This window comes from Chaetodon auriga, chromosome 17 (genome assembly GCF_051107435.1).
Source record: "Chaetodon auriga isolate fChaAug3 chromosome 17, fChaAug3.hap1, whole genome shotgun sequence".
In the NCBI taxonomy this organism is placed as follows: Eukaryota; Metazoa; Chordata; class Actinopteri; order Chaetodontiformes; family Chaetodontidae; genus Chaetodon; species Chaetodon auriga.
The window spans coordinates 20214940-20242065 of NC_135090.1; the positions used below are offsets into that span (position 1 = coordinate 20214940).

The 27126-nt window shown below is 40.6% G+C and overlaps 2 protein-coding genes across 3 annotated transcripts in view; both read left to right on the top strand.

Annotated features, from left to right (window-relative positions):
* lypla2 (lysophospholipase 2) overlaps positions 1–2594 on the top strand; it is a 15716-nt gene extending 13122 nt beyond the window's left edge. Inside the window, exon 10 of the mRNA XM_076754008.1 lies at positions 164–2594. Within this exon, the coding sequence (XP_076610123.1) occupies positions 164–214 (51 nt within the window). The 3' untranslated portion in view covers positions 215–2594. The remainder of the gene's footprint in view (positions 1–163) is intronic.
* sfpq (splicing factor proline/glutamine-rich) lies at positions 2575–23590 on the top strand. 2 transcript variants are annotated; one of them, XR_013078375.1, is made up of 12 exons: positions 2575–4742; positions 5445–5633; positions 5861–6162; positions 6283–6378; positions 7177–7373; positions 7477–7561; positions 7800–7911; positions 8022–8070; positions 8536–8642; positions 22913–22961; positions 23185–23272; positions 23469–23590. XR_013078375.1 is itself a non-coding variant. In XM_076754007.1 (10 exons), the coding sequence occupies exons 1-10, from the start codon at positions 4026–4028 to the stop codon at positions 11147–11149; spliced, it is 1965 nt and encodes a 654-aa protein (XP_076610122.1). In that variant the 5' UTR covers positions 2575–4025; the 3' UTR covers positions 11150–11519. The 2 variants fall into 2 exon arrangements, 1 of the variants encoding a protein (XP_076610122.1); XM_076754007.1 differs by lacking the exons at positions 22913–22961; positions 23185–23272; positions 23469–23590 and adding an exon at positions 11039–11519.
* The last annotated feature ends 3536 nt before the right edge of the window (positions 23591–27126 follow it).

A 27126-nucleotide genomic window follows, 5' to 3' on the forward strand; every position in this document is an offset into this window, starting at 1 on the left:
GTGGCGTTCGTAAAAAGGACTTTTTCATTCTGACATTTAGGACTTTTCTGTCTGTTGACCTGTATAAAAAATGATGCCTTTGATGATGATTTAAGGAACACATCTTCTTGTAAAATCCTGTTTTAACTTTATTTTCAGCATTGTCTCTTTGCTTCTCTTGCAGGAGATGGCAGCTGTAAAGGAATTTATCGAGAAGTATTTGCCCCGAATCTGACCTCACCTCATTCCCACTGTGACCCCTCTGAGACACTGACCTCTCACCCCCCTGATCTGCCATTCTCCCACAGGAAACAGCCATGAGCACCTCCTCTTCCACACACATCGACAAGATAACAAACACACACATTTGATGATAATGATTTGATCCTCGCTGCTAAACTAAACATGTGCTTCTCCATGCAGTCCAATCCAGCAACACTGAAAACAGTTAAACACACTGATTCGATGATAACATTACCAAGTGCTCGCACTCACAAGTCTTAGCCTTTCGGAGGGAGAAACACTGACTTACACATTACATTCCCTTTGGTTTTATTTAAACAACCTTTGTCCGACGCCTCCACACGACCTCAGTTCTTCTCCACTTTTACCTCATTTTGCTTTGACCTTTTTTTTCAGCTGTGACATCCTTCATTGCTTCCACTGCCACGTCTTTCTTTCTTTCATTGCTGTGTCAGTTTGTAAGACGTTTGGTGGAAATTCAATCATATGATCGAGTCAGATAAGCAGGTTAACACCTATCTGATGCTGTCTGTGATCATACTCAGGCGCAGTCAGACCAGATTTGGCCTCTTGTTCTAAACTCTGTGGAACTGGGCGAGACATGTTGATTGAATCGTGACCAGTTGGAGAAAAAAAGGTGGGACTGACTTATCATTAAGGAAATATTGGTTGTTCATAATCTTGCTTCATAACTGCACACTGAAATAATACCAGCAGCGGAGAAGAAGGGATGCTGCTCGGCTGCAGTGCAAAGACAGTGACAGTAAAATGCAAAAATGCTGTATGTTTTACAAATATTTTTAGCTGGCTCGTTTTTTTTCCTGCCACACCACACCAGTAAATTTCCCAAGGAGAAATTTGGTCTGACTGCGGCTTCACTACAGTGTTGGAGTCGACTCAGGTGCATTGAGTGCTGTTTTTAAAGCTGAAGCAGCTGGTTTCCCAACAACCCATCCATCTCACATCCCACCACCCCATGACAGTGCACTGCAGCCTGCCCGGGTGTTGCATCGGTTATCTTGAACACTTAATAATGGACGCCCCTTTTTATTAAAGTACCAACATCCACGGGGGCCTCGCATTTCTTTTTTTGTAATGAGTGTGATAAAATCTTGAATTATATGAAGAAAATTCAATTGAAATAAAAGAAACCTAATCAATCGATGCTTTTGCCACCCTGTGCTGTTTATTTCAAAACCTCCACACTTGCATGTTAGCAGTTTCTTTCTGCTTGATTATGTGATTCTTTATGTAAAATTACCTCAGCTGATTTCCTTTTTTTATTGAGATTGTAGGCTTAAAGGGGAATGACTGACCAGTTTGAGCTGCATGAAATAATGCATCACTCCAGATGGTTGCAGGCCCGCACAGACTGCACACCATGAGTCGTTTCACTGTTCCTCCCACCGACTTTTCCCTCTTTTAACATTTTCCCCCATTGAAGCGTGCCTGTTTCAGCATCCACCGCCCCACCAACAGCCTCCTCTCCATTAGTCCCAGTTGATTTTCAATTTAACTCTGGAAAAAACTCCAATACCTTCTTCCATGAAACCAAAGCAGACCTGAGTTTAAAGCTGCATTTATTCCCAAGAAAATGTTCACTTCCCAGGTCCCTCCTTTGGCAACTTACTGTAACCCACTAATAGAACATAAAAGGTCAGATTTAAAGTTAAACCCAAGTCTATTATAGTTCACCTCTTTAAAAAATGACTATACACTGGGAGAGCTTTGGCAAGAAGCTGTTCCAACATAACTGAAGGGTGATTTTACAAATGAAAAATAAAAAACTTAATCTTTAACAACTTGTAATCCTTGGACGTAAGAGTGTAAACTCTGAGGAGTTGTGTGTGTGATCTATATATAAAATCAGGTGTTCAACATTTTCCTTTGTGAATGTTAATTTTCTCTCCTCATGATTACCTGTTCTACTAAAGGAGGAGGAAACACATCAGTCTTGATTGTTGTTCACTAATCAATGAATCTGTGTTATCTCTTTGAGTCCTTTTTTATTTTCCTGTCACTCTCAGCATTCTGTTTGCTTCTCTTTATTTAAGTATCTTTTTTTCTCCTCTTTGACACCTGAATTTTTAAAAATTATTGTAATATTTTTCCCCTTGTGCGACGGCATCGCACCGTCTTGTGTGTTTTCTCCTTGGTTGTATGTTGTCATTGGTTAAACTTTCTACGTATGTGTTTTTTTTGTTGATTGGACTTGTGTTTCGTTGTGTTTTGTCACCGTTGTTGTCTCATCCTTTTTTGTGTCTGTTTATAATGAGCATTTGGAAAACATGTTGAGGTGAGTCTGGTGGTATTTCCGCTTTTTTTTGTTTCCAAAACACCTGTATGCGGAATAAATGACAAAAAAAAAGGTCCATCTGACTTGAGTGTCTTTCATTTTTCATAGCTCGATGTACATCAGGAGATGCATCAGCTTGGTAAACAGAGGTATGAGGGAAAGAAATCAGACATATTTATACAATGTAGAATTGAGCAAAGATGTGTATGCTAATGGAAAGAAGTGTAAACAGTCCTTTAATTAATATGATCAAGCCTCGCAACAGAGCTCATCATTTTATGAATCACAAAAATCTGAAGTTTGAATCTAGTCACAATTCTTACATTTTATTTTACATCCAAAACAAGTCATGATTTGTCTCTTAGCATTCAAACAATAAGACATCTGCTTTAAGTTGACCTCCATTCTCTGCCTCCAAAGGGAACAGGAATGTCATCAATGGCGCATCTGCCATTTTTGGAGAATACCAACTGCCACCTCTTCACCGTCACCACTCACCTGGCTAGGTAGTCTCTACAACTCCATTAAATTTCATTTTCAACTTGGTTAGTAAGCACTGTTATATAGTGGACTGCAACAGTAAAAAATAAATAAAATAAAATAAAATTAGAAATAATTTAAAAAATATTTGTAATAAAAAAAAACAGATGTGTCTGTAGTGAATGAGTGCAGGATGTAAGGACAGAAAAAGTGTGTGACTAGATTTGACATTTTCTCATCATTAGACAGATGGGAAGCTATATTAGGTAAGTAATGTTATCTACAATTAGACATTTTACTAATTATATGCTATTATGTGTTACATGGAGAGGCTACATAGAATGATAGCTAGCTGCTCAGGATCTTGGCATAACTGTAACACTATCAACAATGGCGCCATTGTTAGCATTCAGTTAGCATGATATTAGCTAACCCTAACCATACGATTAATTAACTTTGATTTTGGAATATCGTTCTGTTGAGAGCTTCTCTTTATATGGCCATTTATCTTTCAGGTGTACTTTATACTTTTATGAAATGAACAACTGACAGAATACAAATGACAGACGCTCGCACACAGATAGTATTCTATCCTCCAAAAATGGAGGCACTGCCCCAGAGTGCTCCGCAATTGCGATTCAGTCTTTGAACCTACAGCAACTCCCAATATAATTCTCGGATGTTTTAATATAGGGACTAAAATTGTAACTAATAATACATTTGAATTCTGTTTTCTGGTACTGCAGTAAAATGAAGGCCTACCCAAAACATGACACAGTATTTACCTACATCAAGCAGACTGGCTCCTTCCCACTACACACATCTGCGGTGACTCCTCCCGCTGAGCAGCGGACCAATGAGCTGAGCCGGGCGGCTCAAACTGTGCTGGATAAAGAAAGACTTATCCAGACACAACGATTGGTAGCCATTTTGAGAAGCAGGAGCTGCAGACTTCTGTTGGACGCGATCGTTACGTATACTATCAACAACGTTTTAAGTATTTTTAAGTTTTCGCTGATAAGGATCAATGTCTCGATTTAATAATAATCGCGGCGGCCTTGGGATGAATAATTTCCAGCCACGCAGAGGCGGTGGGCCAGGCGGCCCGATGCGGGGTGGGCTAATGGGAAACCCAAATTTCAGGAACCATCCTTTTCACAATCAGAACCAAAATCGGAGGGGACCAAATAACAACATGAACAGACCGCCGAATCAGGGACCACACCTGACTAACCAGAAGCCACAACAGAACCAGTCTCTGCCAATCATCCCTCCGCCGAGTCCCGGCCCGGCTCTCACAATGAAAGGCCCGATGCAGCAGCAGAAGCCGGTACAACAACAGCAGGATCAGCAGCAACGGAAACCGACAACTCCCGCACCTCAGCCGAAGATGGACTCACCTCCACCGAAACCTGTAATCTCCTCCCCTCCACCTAATCAGGCTAACAAGAACCAGAACCAGCAGCTGAAGTCACCGGTAGGAAATGCCAACGGACAGCAGCAGAAGCAGTCCCCACACCCGAAGTCGGGGCCACAGCAAGGGCAGAAGACGACCCCCCAACAAAACCAGAAGACGGGTCCCCAACAGGGCCAGAGGACGGGCCCTCAACAGGGCCAGAGGACAGGCCCTCCACAAGGCCAGAGACCAGGGCAACCGATCGTGAAGCCCAGACAGGACCGAGAGGAGCCCGGGAAAATGGTCACAGACGGCGGTGCAACAGGGTCAGACGGGAACCAGAATAAGGTTGGTATTTGTTTATAAAGCTTTGTACTTTGTTAAGTTAATATTCTTTTAAGTATATTTGCTGCGTATGGCGTCGTGTTAGTCGTTAGCTAACGCCAGCGTTTGCACCGCGACGCTCGTTTTGTACAACGAGTAGTCCGCACGGGCGGAGCGTTCTGACATTCCCTGGACTGCTACTTGTTTTCATTTGCCTGCTGGCAGCTGCAGTCGCTGGCGGTGCTTGTGGTGAATAAAATCACGCCCACTCTAGTTTAGTCGTTACAGCTATCCGCCATCTTGTTAAAGACCAGTACAGTCACAAATGCAGAATTTGTTCTGGTAAAACAAAGAAAGTACTGTACGGAGTATTTGTTTTACACAATTTCCACTTTGTTTTCTTGAGAAATCTCTTGTATGTTGGTTTGCTGAAAGATGACTTAAGAAAAACAGATAAAGTCTTTTTCTTTTGAGCACCGACGGCTTGTGGGGGATGGGCGGCTGGTCAAGACGATAAAGAAAGAAACGTGAAAGAAAGTCTCCTGAGCACAGGGATTACGACTTTTTGACAGTTAAACAACTGTTAGTTGTATTTGAACGGATGGTATTCGTTCGGTATTTGGAGACTATTTTTGTATTTATCGCTTAGAATTTATCGAACATAATTTCATTTTTCTGTTTGGCAGAGACATTTGTGTTTGAGTTTACGTTGTTGTCAATCAACAGGAGTTTAGGGCAACACTGTCCATGCTGCTGAAACCTGGTGAGAAGACGTACACACAGCGGTGCCGTCTGTTCATCGGCAACCTGCCCAACGACATTACAGAGGATGATTTCAAGAGGCTATTTGCAAAGTATGGGGAGCCCAGCGAGGTCTTCATCAACAAAAGCAAAGGCTTTGGTTTCATCAGATTGGTACGCCATTCCATTTTTAGATATACACACACACACACACCATATTTTATTGGAGTTAAGTTTGCCATAATACATGTAACACATCATTTGTCCTATATACCATCAAGTGTCATCGTTAGCAATTGGTTACTTTATGGTAGAGTAAGATGACTTAAGTCAGCCTGTAGAAAATGTTACCTTGGGTTAGACAGATCCCATAACAGTACTTTCGCCTTGTTTTCTTGCAGGAGTCCCGTGCACTTGCAGAGATAGCAAAGGCAGAGTTGGATGACACACCAATGAAAGGCAGACCCCTACGTGTCCGATTTGCTACACACTCTGCGGCTTTGTCTGTGAAGAACCTGTCTCCGTTTGTTTCCAATGAACTCCTAGAAGAAGCTTTCTCACAGTTTGGAATGGTTGAAAGGGCCATTGTCATTGTAGATGATCGTGGGCGCTCCACAGGCAGGGGTATTGTTGAGTTTGCCTCCAAACCTGCTGCCAGAAAGGCCCTGGATCGGTGCAATGAGGGCGTCTTCCTCCTCACCACGTAAGTGCAGTTCTAGTGCAAAAGGCACACTTTTACGTCGTCCTCAATAAGTCAATACACCTCCATGAAAGATGCTTGAAACTGTTCCTTATTCCTGTTTTGTTTTGTCATCGTTCTCAGGTCACCCCGGCCTGTTATTGTCGAGCCTCTGGAACAGTTTGATGACGAAGATGGTCTTCCTGAGAAACTGGCACAAAAGAACCCCAGATATCAAGCGTAAGCATTTCACATGTCATGCTCACACCAGGCATTTGCCTTTTTGGGCACCGGAAATTTTAATGTGAGTTGGATGTGGTGTGCTTGAGTGTAGAGCTGAGCGAAAGACTCGTCTCAATATGGGATTGTGGTAAAAGTAGCTTAAACAACAATACTCAATATAGAGAAGTGATGACACAGCAGAATAATCATGACAACAATCTACTCTTTTTTTGCTACCCGTTTGCTCCAGGGCGAGGCTACACTGCTCACACACAGACAGTGGCCCAACAGTATAGCTTTAGAGCAGAGCCCACAGCGATGGGAAGGAAGAGCCTTCAGAATATGTTTTGCTGGACTCAATAATTGCTTATTACCCCGAAGTGCAGCTAAATTATCAGGATACTCTTCAAACTGGCAGCATCAAATTATATATTGTGATAAATATCAGTATTGATCAATACTTTCGGTATTGCCCAGCCCTGCTCCAGGGCCTGATGCTCTCCTCTTTATTATTGTAATTATTTTGTTCAGGTCATTGTTTTTTAGCAGCAGATGGTGTGATGTGGGTGTGGGGGTTTGCAGTAGTAGTAGTGGGTGGGGTGGTTCAGGCAGCGCAGCTGTTAAAAATCAATCTTTTGTGTGGAGTGGCAGATGTTGACCCTTGTAAATCAGTGGAAGGGGGAGAAAGGACGTTGCATCTAGCATTTATTCATTCATGATTTTCAAAATTTCGTGTGAAATGGTTTTAGTATTGCTGACAGGGTAGAAGTCACAAGGTCATATAAACCTAAGATGTTGTATATTGTGTATCTACAGAGAGCGAGAGGAACCTCCCCGCTTTGCTCGTCCAGGCACTTTTGAGTTTGAATACTCCAAACGCTGGAAGTCCCTGGATGAAATGGAGAAGCAGCAGAGGCAACAGGTGGAGAAGAACATGCTCGAGGCCCGTGAGAAGCTAGAGAGTGAAATGGAGGACGCATTCCACGAGCACCAGGCCAACCTGCTCAGACAAGGTAAGTTCAGTGGTGTAGTTGTCAGGTTTCATGAAGAAACAGTGGCCTGTCACTCACAGGGTGTGGAGTTACACAGTTAAATGTGTTTCGTGGTTCCTCTCAGATCTGCTGAGGCGCCAGGAGGAACTGCGGCGCATGGAGGAGTTGCACAGTCAGGAGATGCAAAAGAGGAAGGAGATGCAGCTCAGGTAAATATGTTGATAAGAATTCTTGGTGTTGCGGTGGATTTTAGTCATCTGGTAATTATCTCATAAACACTGTACTCTTTCCTTCGTTCAGAGAGATGGTACATTACAGCTACTTTGCACTGGTTTTTAAATTCCAATTTTTTGCCAGTGCTCTCTGTTGTAATCATAACGCAGATTTGTGAATCGTAATGCTAAATTTGCATCATATTTGAACAATGTTTTTCCTCTTTGTAAACAGGCAAGAAGAAGAGCGTCGCAGGCGGGAGGAGGAGATGCTTCGCAAGAGGGAGATGGAGGAACAGATGCGCCGCCAGCGTGAGGAGAACTACAGGATGGGTAACTTCATGGATGTAAGTTAAATATAATGTTAGAATATGAGACTGTTACAAGGGCACAATGAAGTGAATAGTTCACCAAATTTTCCCAGTTTAATCTCAATTTTCCTATCTTTGTCTCACAGAGGGACAGGGAAATGAGAATGAACCCTGGTGGAGGTTTGGGCATGGGCGGTAAGTTATTTTTCTTTAATTTTATTGAGTTACCTGTATAGAACCTCAGATAGCAAAAAAACTCCATCCCATGTGTATCAGTTACTATCAATGAAGTACCACAAGCTACAGCCACCAACAAAACGATAACATTAAGTCAATACCTGGAAAACAACCAAACCTGAGCATTATGAAAGTAAAAGAGTTTTATTGATTTATTTGCAGGGCTGTAATATTAGTTTTAGCCAGAAGGACCTAATAAACTGGCAAATGGGGGTTTGTGTATCTTTTGTGTACAGAGCACTACAGTAGTTTCTGTCTTATAAGGTTATGGGATTCACTTAAGATGACACACTGATATTTGCAGAAGTGTAACATATCTGGGCTAATTACACGAAAACTGCTTTGCCACCAACAGGTATTAGTTCATTTGATGTGTTTAAGTCAGTATGTATACTTGACTTGTTGCCGTGTTGTTTCTGTTAGATATGTCCTTTGGTGCGTCCAACCAGAAGTTCCCCATGGGTGGACTGGGCTTTGAGGCACAGCAGGGAATGGGACCATCTTCAGGAGGCTTGATGGGCAACGAAATGGTAATGTATCCCACTTTCTGGAAGATCAGTAGTTATTGTAGTTTGTGTCCAGCTTTCCTTTTTGTTGGAGAGATTCCCAGCTGATTTTTAAAATGAAGGCCAGCTGGCCAAGTGGGATGGGGAATATGAATGTTTTGTGTTCCCAGCTGTCTTTGGATGGCTTTCTGATTGTTGAATGTGGTGGAAATGCTGCTTCTGATATTTTATCAATGGCTAGCCAAGCCCCCTCAGTTAGCTTCACCTGAGTTTCACGGCTTCCAGTTAAGAAACCATCATCCTGCACTAAAACAAATGCAATTGCTCCCTGACAGCTGTCGACAGACTTCAGTGGCTCTGCTCACTCTGTTCACGTCGTTTGTGTAGTGGACTGCTATTGCAAGCCCTGTCTCATGTGAGCTGGACAGGCACTTTTTCTTGACCGGAGGCAGAGTGGCATCTACCAGTGTTTTTTCCTCAAACTGTTGGCAGTGTGTTTATTTCGATTTAAATCACTTTTTTTCGTACCATGCCAGCAGTTTCATATATCATCTGTCATGAGAAGAAAGGACTTTGTATTTTTGGGTGGCAGTGTGTACTACATGTGTAAAGCTCCTTTTGTGCTACAAGCCAATTTGAGACCTGAGGTAGGTGTGTAGTTCATCTTCTGGAGCAGCAACCTTTACCTTCTCATCTTTTTTGTTCCTGAGCATTTATAATGCTTTTAGTGCAGGGTGATGGTATGAGGCATCAAATCTGAACTAAAAAATATATATTCCAAATTGTATATTACAGCAGGATTAATTGACGGGGGCAGGCAAGGCTGTGTGACATTAGTGTTTAGGATGATATTTGCGTATACTGGACTAAGCTTGAAGTCTGCTTTTGGCTGAATTGTAGTACCAATGTTAGGTGTGTTTCTGGATTACAGTTGACAAGAAGGGCTGTTAAATGTGTGTTAACATTGTAGGTCCTGAATGAAACACATATACAAAAAACCTTTTGATCAGGCTTTGAAGTTCATAGTTGAAGTTTGTAGTTCCTGTGTAGTATATGCTTCAACTTACTGAACTAAGCTTTGTATTCGATAAAATGGTGCGCTTTACATTTGTAGCATTTGTTGCTCCATGACAATAACGGCCTGGTCTAATTATTTAGTCTTGCTTTGAATTAAAAGCGCCATTTGCTCTTTAAGATATTTTAGAAAAGGCTTTCTTTGAACTGCAAACACAGCCAGTGGTTCAAGCTTGTTGGCAATGTTGATGCTGGCAATGCAGCAGTTTCACAATCCATGAGGTGTACCATGACACTGTAGTTTTATAATCACATATCAATATAAGCCTCAGTTTAATTGAGTAGGCTGGGCAGGATGATATTCCACACTCTTACTGCATTGTATCCCATGTTCTAGTCGGACCATATTGTTCCATCATTGGCTTGTTGTGAACCAGAGCATTCCCCCGCTGTTGGATTTCTGGCTTTTGAGATTTACTCTCTCACGTCATTCTAGTTTCACAGGATTTGTCTGAATTTGCATATAGATCAACAGATTGATTTTTTGTTGGAAAAATTGTTGTGCTGAATGTCTTGTGCAATGTTTACATTTTATTATGTCCAAGTACCAATGTTTTAGACATGTTTCTCTGGTCCTTATACTACAGATTCAGGTCACTTTTGGGACCCTTAGTAAGTTTTTCCATTTTATCAGTGCAGTGCCCTTAGAGGTGCTGTAATAGCTGGACAGCAAATTACTACACCATAATTTCCTTTCAGGAAACTTGGAACTCACTTTAATTTAGTCAGAATTTGTTGTAGTGACACTTAATTTCTAGAAATTAGAAAGAAGAAATGAATTCTGCTGGCAACAAGAATCTAAAAATGTTTCTATTCGTTTATGTATCATTTCTAACATATATATATACACATATGTAAATATTATGTGTGTATATATGTATTTATATATATATATTTTTTTTTTTTATTTATTTTTTTTGTTAGTGGCACCAACAACAGGTTTAAATAGTTATCTGTTGCCATATTAATTGACTGTGAAGAGGTAAATATGGTCAGCATTTACAAAATGCAAGACTTAATGACTAGTAAGGACTATAGACTAGTCTTGGCATGCACTGGAGAGACCATATTAGGTAGGCACTGACTAACAAAAGCATTACCCTCTCTTCCTTTTCCGTATGTAACCTGTGGCACCTGTGGATCTTCATATTGGAACGAACGGTTTCTTCGGATGTGTCTCCTGCTGGTTGTGTTCTAAATCTGTTCACGATATAAAACAAATCACCTCTATTGCCATACCTTTATATACACTTCCATATGGACATGAACTGTGCTTGTGCACTGACACACCCCTTACCTTACTATACACCTTCATATCTGCCGCCCTGGCAAATTTACCCCCACAGCGCAATGAGCGCTTCACCCAGGGTGGTCCTAGGGGAATGGGTCCTGGTAACCCTGGGTACAACAGGGTCCGCGAGGAGTTTGATGGTCCTTCTAAGAAACCCCGTTTTTAAGCGCTGCTCTTTGAATCTCCTAGCAGCACCATTTGTATAGATTCTCCAAAACAAACATGAATCTCTTGTATTTAAGTTTAAATTGTTGCTACACTTTAGCCTAACAATTTAATCCTTTTATGACAAAGTCAATATTTTCATTTTTTATTTTGTATTGTCAGTAGTATGGAAAGAGAGGTCACCCTCGTGTGGTCCATTAGTTCTTTCTGACCCATGTATAACTTTCTTTTCTAGATGTATTATGCTCTGTGAGTCGCCGTGAAGTGATAATTGTAACATTTTTCTCAACTTTCTATGGCTGTGTTTGTGCCATACATTTGGAGTCAAAGCATGTATTATAATAAAGAGACATTGGTTCTATCAGGACAAACCTTTTAACATTTATTCCTAAAAGTTGAAACGTACAGTGTGCTCAAGAAGCAACCAGATCCCAAGAATTGGTTGTTTGCACAATAATGTGGATAAATCTGCCACATTAGGTCTTAAAGGGTCTATGTGTTATCTCTGCCACAGTCCTGACCTTAGTTCAGCGATGTGTAGCGGTTTAAAAAAAACAATGCGCGGTCCCCGCTTGAAGCACGTGTTCACTGCAAGTGCCCCACCTGGATTTGCTTCATTATTTTCTTTTCTACAAATTCCCATAACTAGGTGAAGCCTGTCACAGTCGGCGTTCTCAGTAGAAGTACTGTGTCAAAGGTAATTCTACTCATAAAGGAGTAATTAAGTGGGGATGTAAGTTGTTCAATATGGCACAACATTAAACATCTGCAGAATCTGTTGACAAGTTGGAACCCAGCACTTACAATTGTACTGTACAGGACATTTACTTCATTCTACATTTTTGTTCATCAATTTTTGGACTCCACTGTGCATAGTGGAAGAGGAGGTCTCCTCTATTTGAAACATTGAGGCAGTTCTCAGACTTCAGAGTTATTTCACTGGGATGTTTCATTCAGTGGCATTTGGTAACTCTGCTTTTACAGTCATGCTTCAGGAAAGCAGAAATATGACACATAGAACCTTTAAGAAAGCCTGTGGTGTAGTGTGTATGGTTGTGGGTAGCCTTATAAACAACTTACTCAGTCTGTCACTGATGCACAGCCCACATTGGTGTGTATTCATATGTTTGGAGGCTGGGGTTGTTGACTACGTTTACATGCAATAATAATAGTAGTAATAATAATCTCTTCTCTGGAGCTGGAGTACATTTTCAAATTTGGATGAGAATGGAAAATCGGTTCCAAATTATCCTATCCATTTGTTTCTTGTTGTGTTCCTTCATTTCACAAAGAAAGAAGACAATAATGCTAGTTGAACTGTCTGTAAAATGATCAATTCAAGTAAGAGTGGAAACACCAGAACTCCACTGAAAGATGTTTCCTGAGCGTCACTGCCCCCCAAACGAGCAGCAAGTCTGTTACTGAGGGAAAAATTCCATGTTATAATAAGATTAGTGCCATGCAGGCAGGCGTAGCAGATTTTTTTTTATTTTTATAAGAAAAGCTAAATGAAATGGATGCTGTACAAAATGCAGAATCAATAACGGCATTGGTACCAGTATAATCTTTTTAATTCCCATCCCTAGATGGGGGAAAAAAACTTACTATTGAGTTATGTGTAATGCTTTTGGTGACCTTTCGGAGTTGTGTTTGTATTTCTCTTAATGATGTGTTATTGGACGTCATTAAGCTCTTAGTCTCAGTTATGATTTTGGCAGTGTGATTGATAAATAAGACCGGCACGTACTAAAGTGTAATAGCCCGTAACGAGTTCATACTGCAGCCACTTACAGGAATGAGGTTAAAAGAACCTTATGTTTGTGACTGAGTTAGACTTTACGAACCTGCATGTAAACGTAGTCATTCAGTTCAGATAATTTCACTGAACATTTCACTGTTCAGATTTTTATGTGTTAAAGTAACACACAAGGAAGTCTCTACCAAAGTAATTAAACATATCATCTGAGTTGAATGTCCATACTATAGTTACTATTTGTTGGCATGTGTAAATCTGCCTTTTGCTGGACTGGCAAGGGGCTCTGTTGGATGCATGTAACATGCATTGTGGTCAGTTATGAAAGGATAACCTCCACAAACTAAGGCATGAATATATATGATTTGTTCTATCTATGGGTGAAAAGTGAACAGTAATTCTCTTTAAAAAATCTTTTTACTGTTTAGCACAATTTAGAATATGGATGTTGTTTTTTATAAGGCTACATGAAACCAATGTAACATTAGTCAGCAAATAGCCATTATTGGCTTTAGAAAATAGATATGAAACTAAACTTGCACAATTTGTGCTTCCTAACCGATAAGAAGACAAGAAATTTACTGTATGCTCTAGCTTCTAAGTTTCCATACAGCTCGCACTACAGCAGAATGTATGTTCTGTCTCTGCTGCACCTTTTCTTCTTTTTGTTACGGACAAGGCATGTTGACATTTCACTGTCTCCAGCTTTTTAAGTCCCTTTTACATCTTGTTACTTCACAGGTCAGTCAGTTTTATTGGTCTGATACGATTTTGCCTCTAACTTCTAATTAAATGAGTACTGTGTTGCACAGATAGTCTCATGTGGCTGAAGGTTCTCTCAGCCTGCTCTGTAGTTTAACTGTTGGTAATAGACAATACTTACTGTGTGTGCAGCTGAGCCCACAGTATACAGTCCCTTTTGTTATTTATCCCAAATCAGACTTTTCCCTTCAACCATCACCTTTCTGCATTTCAGAGAATAACATGCTTTAAGCTTCATTTCCATTAATGTCATCTGTGGCAATACTACAAGACTCAAGAGCTCACAACCAGTATCAAAAGGACATTTAACATTATCACCCTAAACCCTCAAAACTGGGACCTTAATGTTTGCCACTAGTTACCTAGAGGTAACTGAGTTACCAGAATCAACAACAAATCTGTGTTTTGAATTTTGAAGGTAGGCTGCCTTTTTGTTATTTAGATCACAGGTTGGAACAAACCTCTGCAAACTGATCAGAGGCCTGCTATATAAGAAACTACCTTCACATTTTTCCTGTGCCGCCTACCCTGGCCTCTCTCCCTTAATCATGTCAGTACCTGTTTTGAGGTAGTCTGACATCACTTGGCATCAAATGGACACTGACTTGCCTCAGCAAGCATTTCTGAGTTGAATGCTAGAAGGAGTTGGGCTGTAAAAGTGAGTGTAAGTATTCTTGCATTAATTACAACTTGTATAACAAGTATAATTGTTGCTCTTCGCTGCCTTTTTGTTATGGAAATGCTGTATATGCTGAGATGAAGCAGTACACTTTGTTCATTTTTCCTTTCACTTGCTTCATGCTGACATTCTGTGGACCATTTAAGGTGTATTTACATTACGTACAGTTCACAAAAGTTTCCCTACAACAGTGTTGCTTCTGATACTACTTCACTACTATTTTATATACTATAAAATATTTTATAGTACTTCAATTTTCATGATCAGTGAGAATAAGTGGCTTGCTGTCTTGCTTTATCAGACGGTGTCTGTCCAACGGTTGACTTTGGACAACATTTAGACCTATAACTGGATGACTGTAATGCATCCTATGTTAGTTCTTTTGTCATTTGTCAAATAGCCAAAGTGCCAAAACATTGGAGTATGTAAGACATCAAGAAACTTTAAAATTAGTTGTGGTGTTCCACTTATGGACAGTATGACAATGCACTCTGCACAATTACGCCCTCATAAAAAGTATCCCAAGAAAATCTTCCCTCTTCATGCGGCATCTGGGAACCCTGCAAAATACATCTGAAATGGCTGTACAACAGAGGACTACAGATACTTGGATGAATTTGGTAATTGAATTGGATATCATGGAGTGCTCATCTGCAATGTTATGTGTGTTTGTGTTATGTACATTTTTTCTTTGACAGGTTTGACCAGCTTTAAAGATTTTGAACTGTGAAGGAATTTTTAGTTGCATAGTGCGGATTCAGGAATGCTTTAGCAAAAGGAACTTAAACATGGTACTTGTGCCACTGACTTTTCTTAAGATCCACAACAGAACAGCACATGGAGGATTAAAATGACAATTGCAGCTATTGCAACACATTACCCTTTGAGTCAGTGTAGTATGGATAGACAGCGATGCAAAGAAGCTAATCTAGCCATGTGGCATTCCTTTTTGCATGAATAATTTTCTAACTCTGTAGAGAAATCTACGTTGTTTTTGTTTTTGTTTTTTTTCTTTTGCAATGACAAGAACATAACTAACTTTTAAAGTTGCAGTTTGATGGATTTTTGGAAAATATTTTACAATAATTTGGTGTCCTGATGTTAAAAATGCAAATCCCTAAATCACTTCAGACAAGGGATCAGGAACTCGGTTAAGAAATTGTGAGTACTGTATTTCCAGAAGGACTGATAGGAGGGGCCTTGAGTTACCTCAAATGCAAATGGTAACAGGTGTTTAGTTATAAGGGGCTTGTATTAGAGGTAGTGCTTGATTTTTCATTCTTTGCTTTGACTATTAGAGTTGGTCATGCATGCATGCATCAGCAAGACCAGTTCCACATTGGCATCCAATACAGGGAACAAAAATACAAAAACATATTAGCAAAATACAGCTGGAGTCAAGAAATTTGATGACCACTTTTACAATGGTTAAAACTATAAACTAGCACAAAAATTCCAATTAGCAACACAAGTCACCATCTTCTGAATGACACATTACAAAAAACTACCAGAAGCATCATTTGCATGATGGGAAATGTGGGCTGTTGCTACAGTACTTCAGTGTGAAGCCTCACTTTGAGACACACCTCATTAAACTTACTGCATTACACTGTAAATACAAACACTTCCTGTATCTGTCTCAAAAGCCATCTAAGCACTGGCAGTATTAAACAAGACTTTGATTGTATAACATATGCAGGAACGTGTTGTACAAAACTCACTGACTTGCAAGATTCCCGTATGGCACTTAAAATAACTAGTAACTGCCGACTTAATTTGCCAAGTATGTGCATGCACACAAAGAATTTGAGTACTGCTCAAACATTTCAGTCAATGTATTTGCATAGAATAAAAGAGATACAGCTCAATGAAGGACAAGGTGTTGAAAATTGCACAATTGTTGTATTTAAGTGAAGTAATTGGAAATATACATTATGCCTGATTGGCATGCACCTTACAGCAACCAGGAGCTGATCCACCCTTGTTTTTTTTTTTTTTTTTAATGGCCATTAATTGGGACAGGCCTTTATTTGTTTGTCAGCCACGCCAGCAGCCATTACTTGAGACCCGGCTTTTATTTGACTGTTGGTTTTTATTGAGGAAATGCGGTACTTACTTATCTATAAGTGACTGACACCAGCAAATTGCAATTTTTAAGACATACACATTTGTTAATGTGACAGTTGATGGTGTATAAGATATGCTGTAGTTGGATAACTTCCTCTGCTTCCTGTTGTGGGAAAAGTTTATGTGGAAGGAAGGGCTCCTTTGTCGTCAACAACACCAAATTGGTCTTGGTTGGTTAAATGGTGTTTATAGTTATCCATGGAAGTTCAGTCTGCAACCAGTTTACAACAGTAGTGATTGTGGATCAACATTAAACCTAAATATTAATGCAAAATTAAACCAGCTTTTTAAAAGAAAATCACCTTGCCCAAGTTCACCCTTGAGGATCATTTCAGATGTAATCGTTTTTAGATCGTTCTTTAGCTCTTATATCATAGTCAAAATAATTTAAGAGTAAAAAAAAGATACCTTTGCTCAGCTCAAGTTTGTCATCCTTTATTCCTTGAAGAGTTTTTTCCCCACTTCATCAAAGTGACAAAAAGAATTGAGCACAACAGTAAAATCCCTGGAAGAGATTTTATCATTTAGGCAGTGGAAAAAAGCAAAAGTCAAATGACTGTTAATTCTTCGGAGTCAGTCAGACAATTAGAAATTTAAGAGAAAGTGTAAAAAATTTGAGTTGGATGTGCAGCTAACAAAACTTTAAATTACTAATATCATTTTGTGAACAGCAAGTTAACCTTAAATGAAAGTGTAATACTGGACAAGTATAGGACTATTGTTAAGCTTATTAATAGCTTTGTTAGATGAAACAGTTTGGTCAGAGATATTCTCCTCACAGCATCTGAACATTCTGCAAAATAGTTCTCATTAACTTGACCTCAGTGTAAATTTTAAAACTTGTAATGTTATGTTTGTGTGTTGGTGTTGTGTACAATTTGTTTTTCTTTAACAGGTTTGACCGTCATTAAAGGTGTTGGACTATAAGAAGGAACTTTCCAAACCAAGAGATTCAAAGACTGTAGCTTCTGTTGGAGTGGTTTTGTTAATGAAAAACGCTCGAGGACCAAATAACACTGACTTTTGAAAAATGTCCAATTATTGATCATGATGGGTAGCGCTCGATAGCTTGGACTGTAGCGTGCAATGTTGGAATACAGTTTTTAACATTAACATTGAACCATTCTTCCCCCAAAGTACACAAGATTGACTGGACTGTGCAAAGAACACTTAACACTAACTGGCCCGTTGCAGAAGAAATTGACTTTGGGTTATTTCGGTCGAATGGGAATCAGAACTTTAACAGCGACATATTGAAGAGACATTCATGGTCAAGATTTGTTTAAAGGTGGCGTCAAGCACATTAACAGACTTCATTAACTATTATAAAGGTTTGGAACCGAGATGTCCCGTAAGGTCAAAGCAATCTGAATTAGCATCATTACAGTAAAAAATTTTAGTGAGATCTTTGATGCTAACATTATGTTCTGTGTCAGACATGGTGCCAACTAATTAGCAGACAAATGAGCAACTATGTATATTGGAGGTTCACGACACAGATTTCCCCTGTTGCAACACAATTTGTGTTAGCATTATTTGATTTCAATAGGAATCAAAGCTTTTCACACTAAAACACTGACAGTCGCTGTATTCCAGGTTGAGAACAGGGATGTCTCCTATCACCAACACATTTTGACAGCATCAGTGGAGTAAAGACAGAAATCAAAGCTTTGACACTGACATCTTTTAAAACGTAATAGTCAAGAGCCTACACAACTATTGCAGAGCATCTGAATAGGAATGGCTCCAATGGCAACACATCTGAACTTTGTGATGTTGAATACAAATTGAAACCAACGTTCTGACACTCCTTCCTTCTTAGTCAACATTTGTTTGAAAGGAGTCGATGGCTTTTAACCCGTGCACTGCACCCCATCGATATTTGAAAATCCCTAACACTAAAAGCTGATGGCAGAAATTGGGCTAGTAGACCTGACCAACCTCCAATACACTAATCTGCCTGAGGCAGGAAATCCCAGGCACCTTATGGTTGAAGAGGGGATACCGTGTTGCAGGGTTTCCGTTGGTGCCGGTCGATATGTCGTGGAAGATTTTAACGTACAGGACAAATAGGAGAAATTCCGTTCAGATATCAAATTTTTATGGAAACTGTTGTCTCGTGTTTTGTGTCTACGTGACTAATGGGGACAACAGTTTTTGAAATTGGTCCAGTATTGAGTGAGAACGCTGCAGCCGCAATACTGACAGGCTCAGGATATTGTTCTAAGGCTTTGTTCAGACTGCAGGCAAATCAGATTTGTTTCTCAGATCAGATCTTTAAGACCAAGTGTCCACACTGTTATTTGCAAGTGATCAGATTTGTGTGTCGAGACATTTGGAACCTATCTGCATGGGTTGCTGTGTCTGTCAGTCACTACAGACCCTGGTGATGTGGCTTTCCAACATGCAAGTCTGAAAAATAATTCATTACAGCGCTGTCAAGCCACTGCGCAGTTCTCTGCAGCAGCAGACGAACTCAGCGATGAAGGAGGCTGGTGTACATTGTGATGCACTTCCATCACTCTGGAGTTAACGTTGTGTCTCGCTTGCTAGTGACGCAAAACACACATTGAAATCTGATATGAGTGCCGGACAGAAATCACATTCTAAAGGGCCTCACTTTAATCTGAAACGTAAAAATTGCATTTCGTGTTTGTTTTTCCAGATGATCTAAAATCTAAAATCAATTTGGACATGCCAAAAAAAAAGAAAAATTTGGACTTGGATTTGGACTGACAGTCTGAATGAGGCCTACACGTCGGACAACATTATGGAAAGGATCCCTACAGAGACAGACGAGTAAAATCCTTTTTGTTCAAGCAGAAACGACCATTATCACTATTGACGAAGCCACCAGACTTCATTCGTGTAAACGGAAATTTCAACGTCGGAAAACACTTAACTCAAACTTGATAGACACGAAATTAAAAAAGAGAAACGGTGGAATGCAGAACCAGAAATTTCACATCAAATTCTGGAATTGGATGTAACAGGAGATATGTCAAATATGTTAAATATGTCAAACTTCATTCATTCAGTAAAATATTGCTAATTACCGGATAACGGAAACCCTGGCGTGCTGTGCCTTTTGTGGTTGTGTGTATGTTTCATGTCTTTGGGTAAATGAGAGGTGTGTTAGCTGCTGTCAGCCAGCTTGTCAAAGACAGGCTGCCCCAGTCCACAGTAGAGGCTCCTCTCTGCAGTTGGGTTACATTGACGATGAGTAGTTCTGCAGAAGTCAGTGGACAGTAAAGCCTGGACTTGTTTGCACTGCAGCCAGAGGTATGCTTACACAGATCAGCTGAACAAGTAAGGTAAGTGTCCCATCCATGTTTATAATACAAGATGCACAGTTGTCCCATAACTTGACTCTTCTCTCTGTCCTTTCTTATTCCATGTCACTGCTCACAGTGACGTCACAGGGCTTCTGGCATCACACTTACAAAGAATGGCATCACAGTGCAGATCTCTGTTCTTCAACCTTTTTGTGTGTTGGTGTTGCAAAGCATTGTAGCCTGTGCAGTGTGTGTGAGTGTGGTGGTAGTTTGGATGCATGAAAGGAGCAATGTACCGACGGCTGAGTCACGAGTTCAACACTACAGCTTCTAACCACAGACATGTAACAAACTGAAATTTGACAGTCATATTTTGGGAACACTGAAAGTCACGAAGGATAATCTGTTTTATTTTCTGCCATTGCTTGAAGTAGAAAAGCAAAATGGAAAATTAAGCAACAAAAACCCCAAGTCTTGTACAACTGTACAAGATATTTCAGTTGGAGAGAATCTCCGTTCAGCTTGTCCTGCCGTCCAGCTCATTTCTTTAGTGTTTTGTTTCTTGTAGACCTTTTTTTTTCTGCCATACTTAAAGGTAATCAGCAATGGAAATAGGCAGGTTGTGTGCACCAATGAACAGAAAAAAATGAGTCCAATGCAAAGCACATGGGATGGCATTTTCCACTTGAATGGTGTGAGAGAGATTTTTGGTAGTGATGTCTTTGTGCTGAGCCTCTTTTCCATCTTTATATTAGTATCTTATGTATTGGTTAAAGTTCTAGCATTTTCCCCTTTCAGAAACAATGGAACATGGACACATGCCAATCTTTGTTTCACGTGATTTTTTTTTTAGTACAGGAGCCCCAGTGTGGATCACTGAACCATGATAAATTCTGAAAACCATTCAAACTAAACGTCATCTTATTCAGCACTTTTGTTTATCACTGACTTGTGTAGCCATTGCAGTGACTTTGGTATCTGACGTCATCTCTACTCCTGACTCTCTGGCCGTGAAATGTCTCAAACCATAAACAGTCATTTTTGTGGTACTGGGTTGGGATGTGTTGCAGTTTTGAAGTGAAACATGTCACACACTGTTTGGGTTGCTGTGGGTGGGATTGTAGAAAATTAAAGTCCCAGTGTCAGACATCTGTTTTTATTCTCCATGCTCAATGCAGTTTGCCTGGACTTTGACCCTTTTACCACAACCTTTGTGACTTTGTGTGTTTGTGTAGATGGGGTGTGTGGGGTGTGTGTTTTGTTTTTTGTTTTTTTTTAATCCTTGAAAACATTTTAACAAATTATTTCAAATTATGACAATGGTCTTTTTAGTAAAAGACTATCACTTTTAGATTTGTTATGTCACCTGAAGAGCCTACACTCTGACTATACCACTGCATCATTTACAACAGACCAGTCTTGACTGGGGAGAAAACACGAACCTGCCAGTGTTCTGAAGGTTGTTTAAAACCCATGGCAAGATTACATCAAACATAAGTCTTTTTTGGAGTCATAACATGGTCGAGTCTGCGTATTAAGATTCAGTGTGACTCACATTTACCGAGGATATCACATCCTTTGATGCCCTTCATGATTAAGTGTCCATTAATCAGCTCAAATCAGAAGAAAGAGGGACTTCATGAGGAGAACCTGCCTGAGAATCATTATGTTTTTAATGTTTCAGTGTCAAAATAATCCATTGATTATCTCCACATTAATAGCTACATTACAAACAGGAACTGCTAATAACTTTCAATGGTGCTAATTTGCCAAAATGTAAACAAGGACCCAATTTGCAGCGAACAGCATAAGTCACTGAATCCATTGCAACACTATGCTTCCTTTTTTCACTGCCCAAAGCACCATGGGAACTAAAGTTCTGAGACTAGAAGATGATCAGTCTGAAGGACGAAACCAACAGTTATTCAAAGAGGGAGTAAGATGTTCCGCCATTTTTAAACAGTGACTACTTCACAATAATACAATGACTGACCCCCCCCCCCCCCCCCCCCCCCCAAAAAAAAAAAAAAAAAAAAATTATATTAATTTTGACTTTAAGTTGCTGGTGAGTCCACATCCTGCAGCAGTCGGTGGTTTGTGAGGAGGAAAATGGAAAGACGCAGTTCTTCTTCTGAGAATAAACCTCTGCAGCAGTGCTCGACTCTGGCTTTTCTTTCCTTTCCTCTCGGTGCCTGTACGACTCATATTTTGCCATTCTTCCTGTTAAACCTGAATGTCATGTCCGTGACCAGCCAGTCATCTTGACACAGTGCAGTACATCACGACTGTGGCGTTTTCCTTTTGTTTCGTGTGCATAGGGGTTGTCATGTAGCTGGAAAGGACCGCGGTGCTGCCTGCAGTTTATGGTTCTCACAAGCTCTGATGAGCCTTGATCCAGATGGAACGACACTGTGTTCAGCCAATGCCGTGAATCGAGCCCTGGAGGCTGTCAAGATGTATCTGTCTGCACTGTGATCCATTTTCTAACTAAACCCTCAGTCCTGATTGGCCAGAATCTTTCCTGTCCTGCCTCTGAGTGTGATGCCAGAATAACCCTTTTGGCCTCTAATGGCCTCGTCCAAAAGGGCACTGCCCAAAGCCTGTAAGAATGCCATCATTCATGACCAAGTCTACTTCTGTTCAAGGTTATGGTGTGTTTGGGGTTTCTCAGTCACACCCCTGATGTGTCAGTACGAAGGTCAGCTTCACACGGCTTTGTAACAGAATTCCCCGAGGATTGCAGCAGATTGAACGTTGTCGTCATGAATTTGTCTCGTTCCCTCTGCAGTTTGTAATCACATGACTCTACTTCAGGGTGCTGAGATGCCTTTCTAAAACTCTACCTGTATATTAACTTTATTTCACATTTCATACAACATATTTGTACTTGTCCACACATTGACACACATGAAGGGTTATTTACCTGTGATGCATGTTCACGTTATAACACCATAACCTGTATTTCCAATTAAAACGCTTTCATTTAGAGTCACTGCCCACACAAACACATGCACACACAAAGCACACACATACTCACTGATGCAGATGCTGCCTTTTTTTTTTTTTTTAAGATGGCAATTTCAATAGCAATGGATAAGCAAATAAGTAATGGTAGAAACCTGCTGACCAGTTCACTACCAGGCGCTCATTGTGTCTCTCTCGCCACAGGAGCCTCGACCAGTCGAAGGAGGCTGAGAGTCCACGACGTTAAACCGCGGTAAGAGCGCTGTGGACTCAACGAGTTCCCCGCACATTGAACTTAGTGACATTACGTCATTTCTAGCATAGTTCTGCCCAACTTATCCAGATGTTTCATCTGTTAGGGTGTACAGGGTATGTAAAAAGTAATGAATGACGTTTCCTCACTTTAGAAACGGGAGGTTCATTGTAGAAGTTAAATAACAGTTGGTCTTTTCTTTTGTTTGTGCCTGTTTTTGTAGGTAAAATGAAGACTGGTGTCTGATTAAAATGCCAGAGCTGTGAGGAGACCCAGCAGCTGCACTGTGGTGATGCCAGGATCACTTCCATGTTAGTTCTCTGCAGTTTATTGTTCAGACATGTGCCATTAAAGAAACCAAGAAAACTAACACTGCAAAACAATGCTGTGATTTGCATAAGCTGTGATGGATGTTGCATTAATGACTTCATTGGCAGTTGGCCTTGAAATGGCATTTCAGTGTCATTTTCTCCACTACAAACAGCTTTCTGTGCTCCTTCCTTGCAGAGCTGCAGGCGGTGAGGCTGATGCTTCCAGGAGGCATCCAGCAGAGGAGAAGCAGCCAGAGTCCAGAGGAGATTTTTGCTTTTTTTGCTTTGAGGGTTTAATAATAAATGATGTAAACCTGAGATTTGCTTTGTGGTTCTTACAGTGCAATGATCTCCTGTTGTATTTGAGTGGAGAGCCCATTTAAACCTGTTATTGTATCGAAAAGACTAGTTTTTTTAAGAACTAAAGCTGAACTATATTCCAGTTCATATAATTAAATATGTTCTGTCAGGTTTACGTGGAAGCAGGTGTAATTCAGCACTCCAGCGTAGCACTGAGCAGTCACCACCTCTGCCTGCCTGCTGACTTGTCTCAGTGCTCTGAAGCTCGCTGAGGCCAGTCCAGTTACAATTACGGGTAAAGGTGCAATGTTTCCGCCACTGCATCACACTTGTATCCTGAGGGTTGGCTGTCAACCCTGGAGGAGGTCCAGCCGGAGGGGGCAAGACGATACGAAGGAACCTGAAGGCACGAGCTGCCCGGTGGAGGCTGGATGTGGGTCACTTTAGTCTTGTTTGACCCGAGCAGCACGAGAACACTGTGACCCTGTAAACAGGCTGTGAGCAGCCAAATACACAGACTGGTGACTAATTAAAGGCAGAACATGAGAGGTGGAACCAAACAAATGTAGATATTCAGATCCTTAAGTAAAAGTACTAATACCACTACAAATACTGTTACAAGTAAAAGTCCCTCAAGCGTTAAGTATTAGATAAATACAGCTATAGTATCAGAAACACTCAGTGCAAAGTGAACTGGAGCCAATTAGTGGTTATTTTATATTTGGCTGCAATTAATGATTATTTTGATTATGGATCAATATGCTGGTTATTTTGTAGATTATTTCATATTTGGTTTTTAAATGTTAAAATAGGGAAAAATGATCCTAAACTCAAAGAGACTTTAAAATATTTTGTCCAGTTTAAACCACCAAATGATTCAGTTTACTGTCATTTAAGACAAGCAACTGGCAAAAATTGACACATTTGAGATGAAACCATGAATGGATCAGGCATTCATAATAACAACTAATGGGTTAACTGACCAATCAAACACGTTGGGACAGGAGCAACAAAAGACTGGGAAAGATGTGGAACGCTCCTAAAACACCTGTTTGGAACATTCCACAGGTAAACAGGCTCATTGGTAACAGGTGATAGTGTCATGATTGGGTATGAAAGGGGCATCCTGGAAAGGCTCAGCCCCTCACAAGCGAGGATGGAGAGAGGTTCACCACTTTGTGAACACATGATTGGATGAAGGAGATTACTGCACGGACTCAGGAAGACTTCAGAAAACTTGTCTGTAAACATTGTTTAGAAATTTAGAAAAACTTCTCTAAAATAAGACGGAGAGCAAAACCCACTTGACATCAGTTGTAGGATGATAGGCTATGAGTTCCTTAATCACTTTTGATTAATGGCTGATGTTCAGCATGATCTTTAAAATTCCTCTGGAAATCAGCTGATGAAGTCAACACATCAAACTAAAATAACAGTATCACAACTCTGCTTTCAACTTGAAGTTCACTCTGTCACATCTCCATGTCCCAGATGTTCAAGCAGCCCTCACTTAGCCCTGTCTGTTTACCACCTGCTCCCTCTGTCTGTAAACCGACCTGGTTAAGAGGGAAGGGGAGAGGGGGTAAAGTAGGTGGTGTCCACCTGACCAGCTCCAGCCATGCATCATTAATGGACATGCATCATTGATGGCGTCTGCTGCCCACAGGTGGAGCAGTACAACCCCCTCTCCATTCACCCCCCACGGCCTGAAGCTGTAGACACCCGTAGATCCAGGTCGTTGCCGTAGTTCACTTCATCTGCAGGGGAAACACCTGATATCTGTCCTTTAGGTGATTATATTGTCATTTTTATACATGTGCATCTAGTTTAGCCACCAGAGGTCATTTTCAGGGAGACCCTCCAGGTGTGCACAAACTGAGACCAATGAGTGGCACCGCTGGAGCTGCACCCCCGACAGCCGTGCTCGGCTTCGGTTTGGACCTCAGTGCACCGTGGCAGCAGAGGGCCGACCAGACGAGCAGGGCTTTGGTTCAGACGTACCTGCTCACCAGCTCTGCACAGCCTCCACCCACGGCAGGAGGAAGCAGGGGAGCCAGGACCCCTCTGAGGCTGCCCGCACTGGTGGCCACAGCCAAAGGGCCTCGCAGGCGAAGCAGCATGGCTCGTCTCAGGTAAGCTGCACAACAGACTCAGTGTGTGGACCAGGTGAGGTCACTCTGCTGTTTATGGAGCCTCAGTTTGTGCCTCAAAGTTTGTCCTTATGTGCGAGTCACGAGACTTAACTTTCCAGAATCTCCTCATTCATTTTCTACCACATTAAAACATGAACATGTCTTTTGTATAAAAATAGAAAAAATAATACAATGTAACTTCAAAACAGACAAGTTTAATAAATACAAGACCTTTTCATTTGTTTCACATTGTACAAATTCAGCACGGACATCAAAATGATTCAGTCTTTCTTGTATGTGACATAATGTTTCACTCCTCAAACCTTTGCTTTTAAAAAGACAGAAACATTATTTGGTCTTGGCCTCAGTGTTTCTCTCTCTTTCAGATAAAGCGGTGTTTCCTGTGGATCTGTCTTCATGAATTAAATAACATAAAATTTAAAGGACCAGTGTTGAGGATTTAGTGGCATCGAGCAGTGAAGTCGCAAATTGCCGCTCACTGAATACCCCTCACCTCACCCCTCCCTGGGGGTGATTAGCTGGTTAGCTTAGCTTAGCACAAACAGTGGATACAGGGGGAAAATAGCTAGTCTAGTTCTGTCTCATGAAACAGTAAAAAAAGAAAATCAATCAATCATACTAATTAACATGTCATATCTAATTTGTTTAATTACTACAAAAATTAAATCTCGGTGTTAAAGGGCCTGGCTGGTGGATTTTGTTTCCTTCTGAGAGCCAGGCTAACTGTTTCCAGTCTTTGTGCTAAGTCAAGCTAACGGACTGCTGACTTTAACTTTCAATTCAACAAACAGACATGAGAGTGATGTCAATCTTATCATGTAAGTCTTGACAAAAACAGTTAATATGCATGTTTCCCAAAAAGCAAATCATTCCTTTCAAGGACCAGTGATAATAAGAAAAAATGTTGCTTTTTCATTACCTTAGATTGAGTTCTTTATATCTACAGAGGGAGCAGGTTGTCGGAGTCCACCATGTTGCACCACCATGTTTCTACAGTAGCCCAGAATGGACAAACCAAACACTGGCTCATGAGTGCATCTTTGTGTTTTTATAAATAAAACTGCTTAAATTCACTGACCACATTTTCATGATGTCTGCAGTCGAGCTCTGACAATCAATCAATCAATCAATCAATCAATCAATCAATCAATCAATCCAGCCTCTTAAATGTGAATATCTTCTGGTTTCTTCACTCCTCTGTGACAGTAAGCTGAATATCTTTGGGTTTGAAGACATTTGATGTTGTTATCTTGGACTTTTGGAAACAATCATTGACAACTTATCAGTTGATTGACAAAACAATCATTAGTTGTGGCCCTAATGTACAGTATGTACTATGAAACTTTCAATTTCAAAACATCTGAAAGTACAAAACAAAGGATCGAGTCACTCGATGAGGCT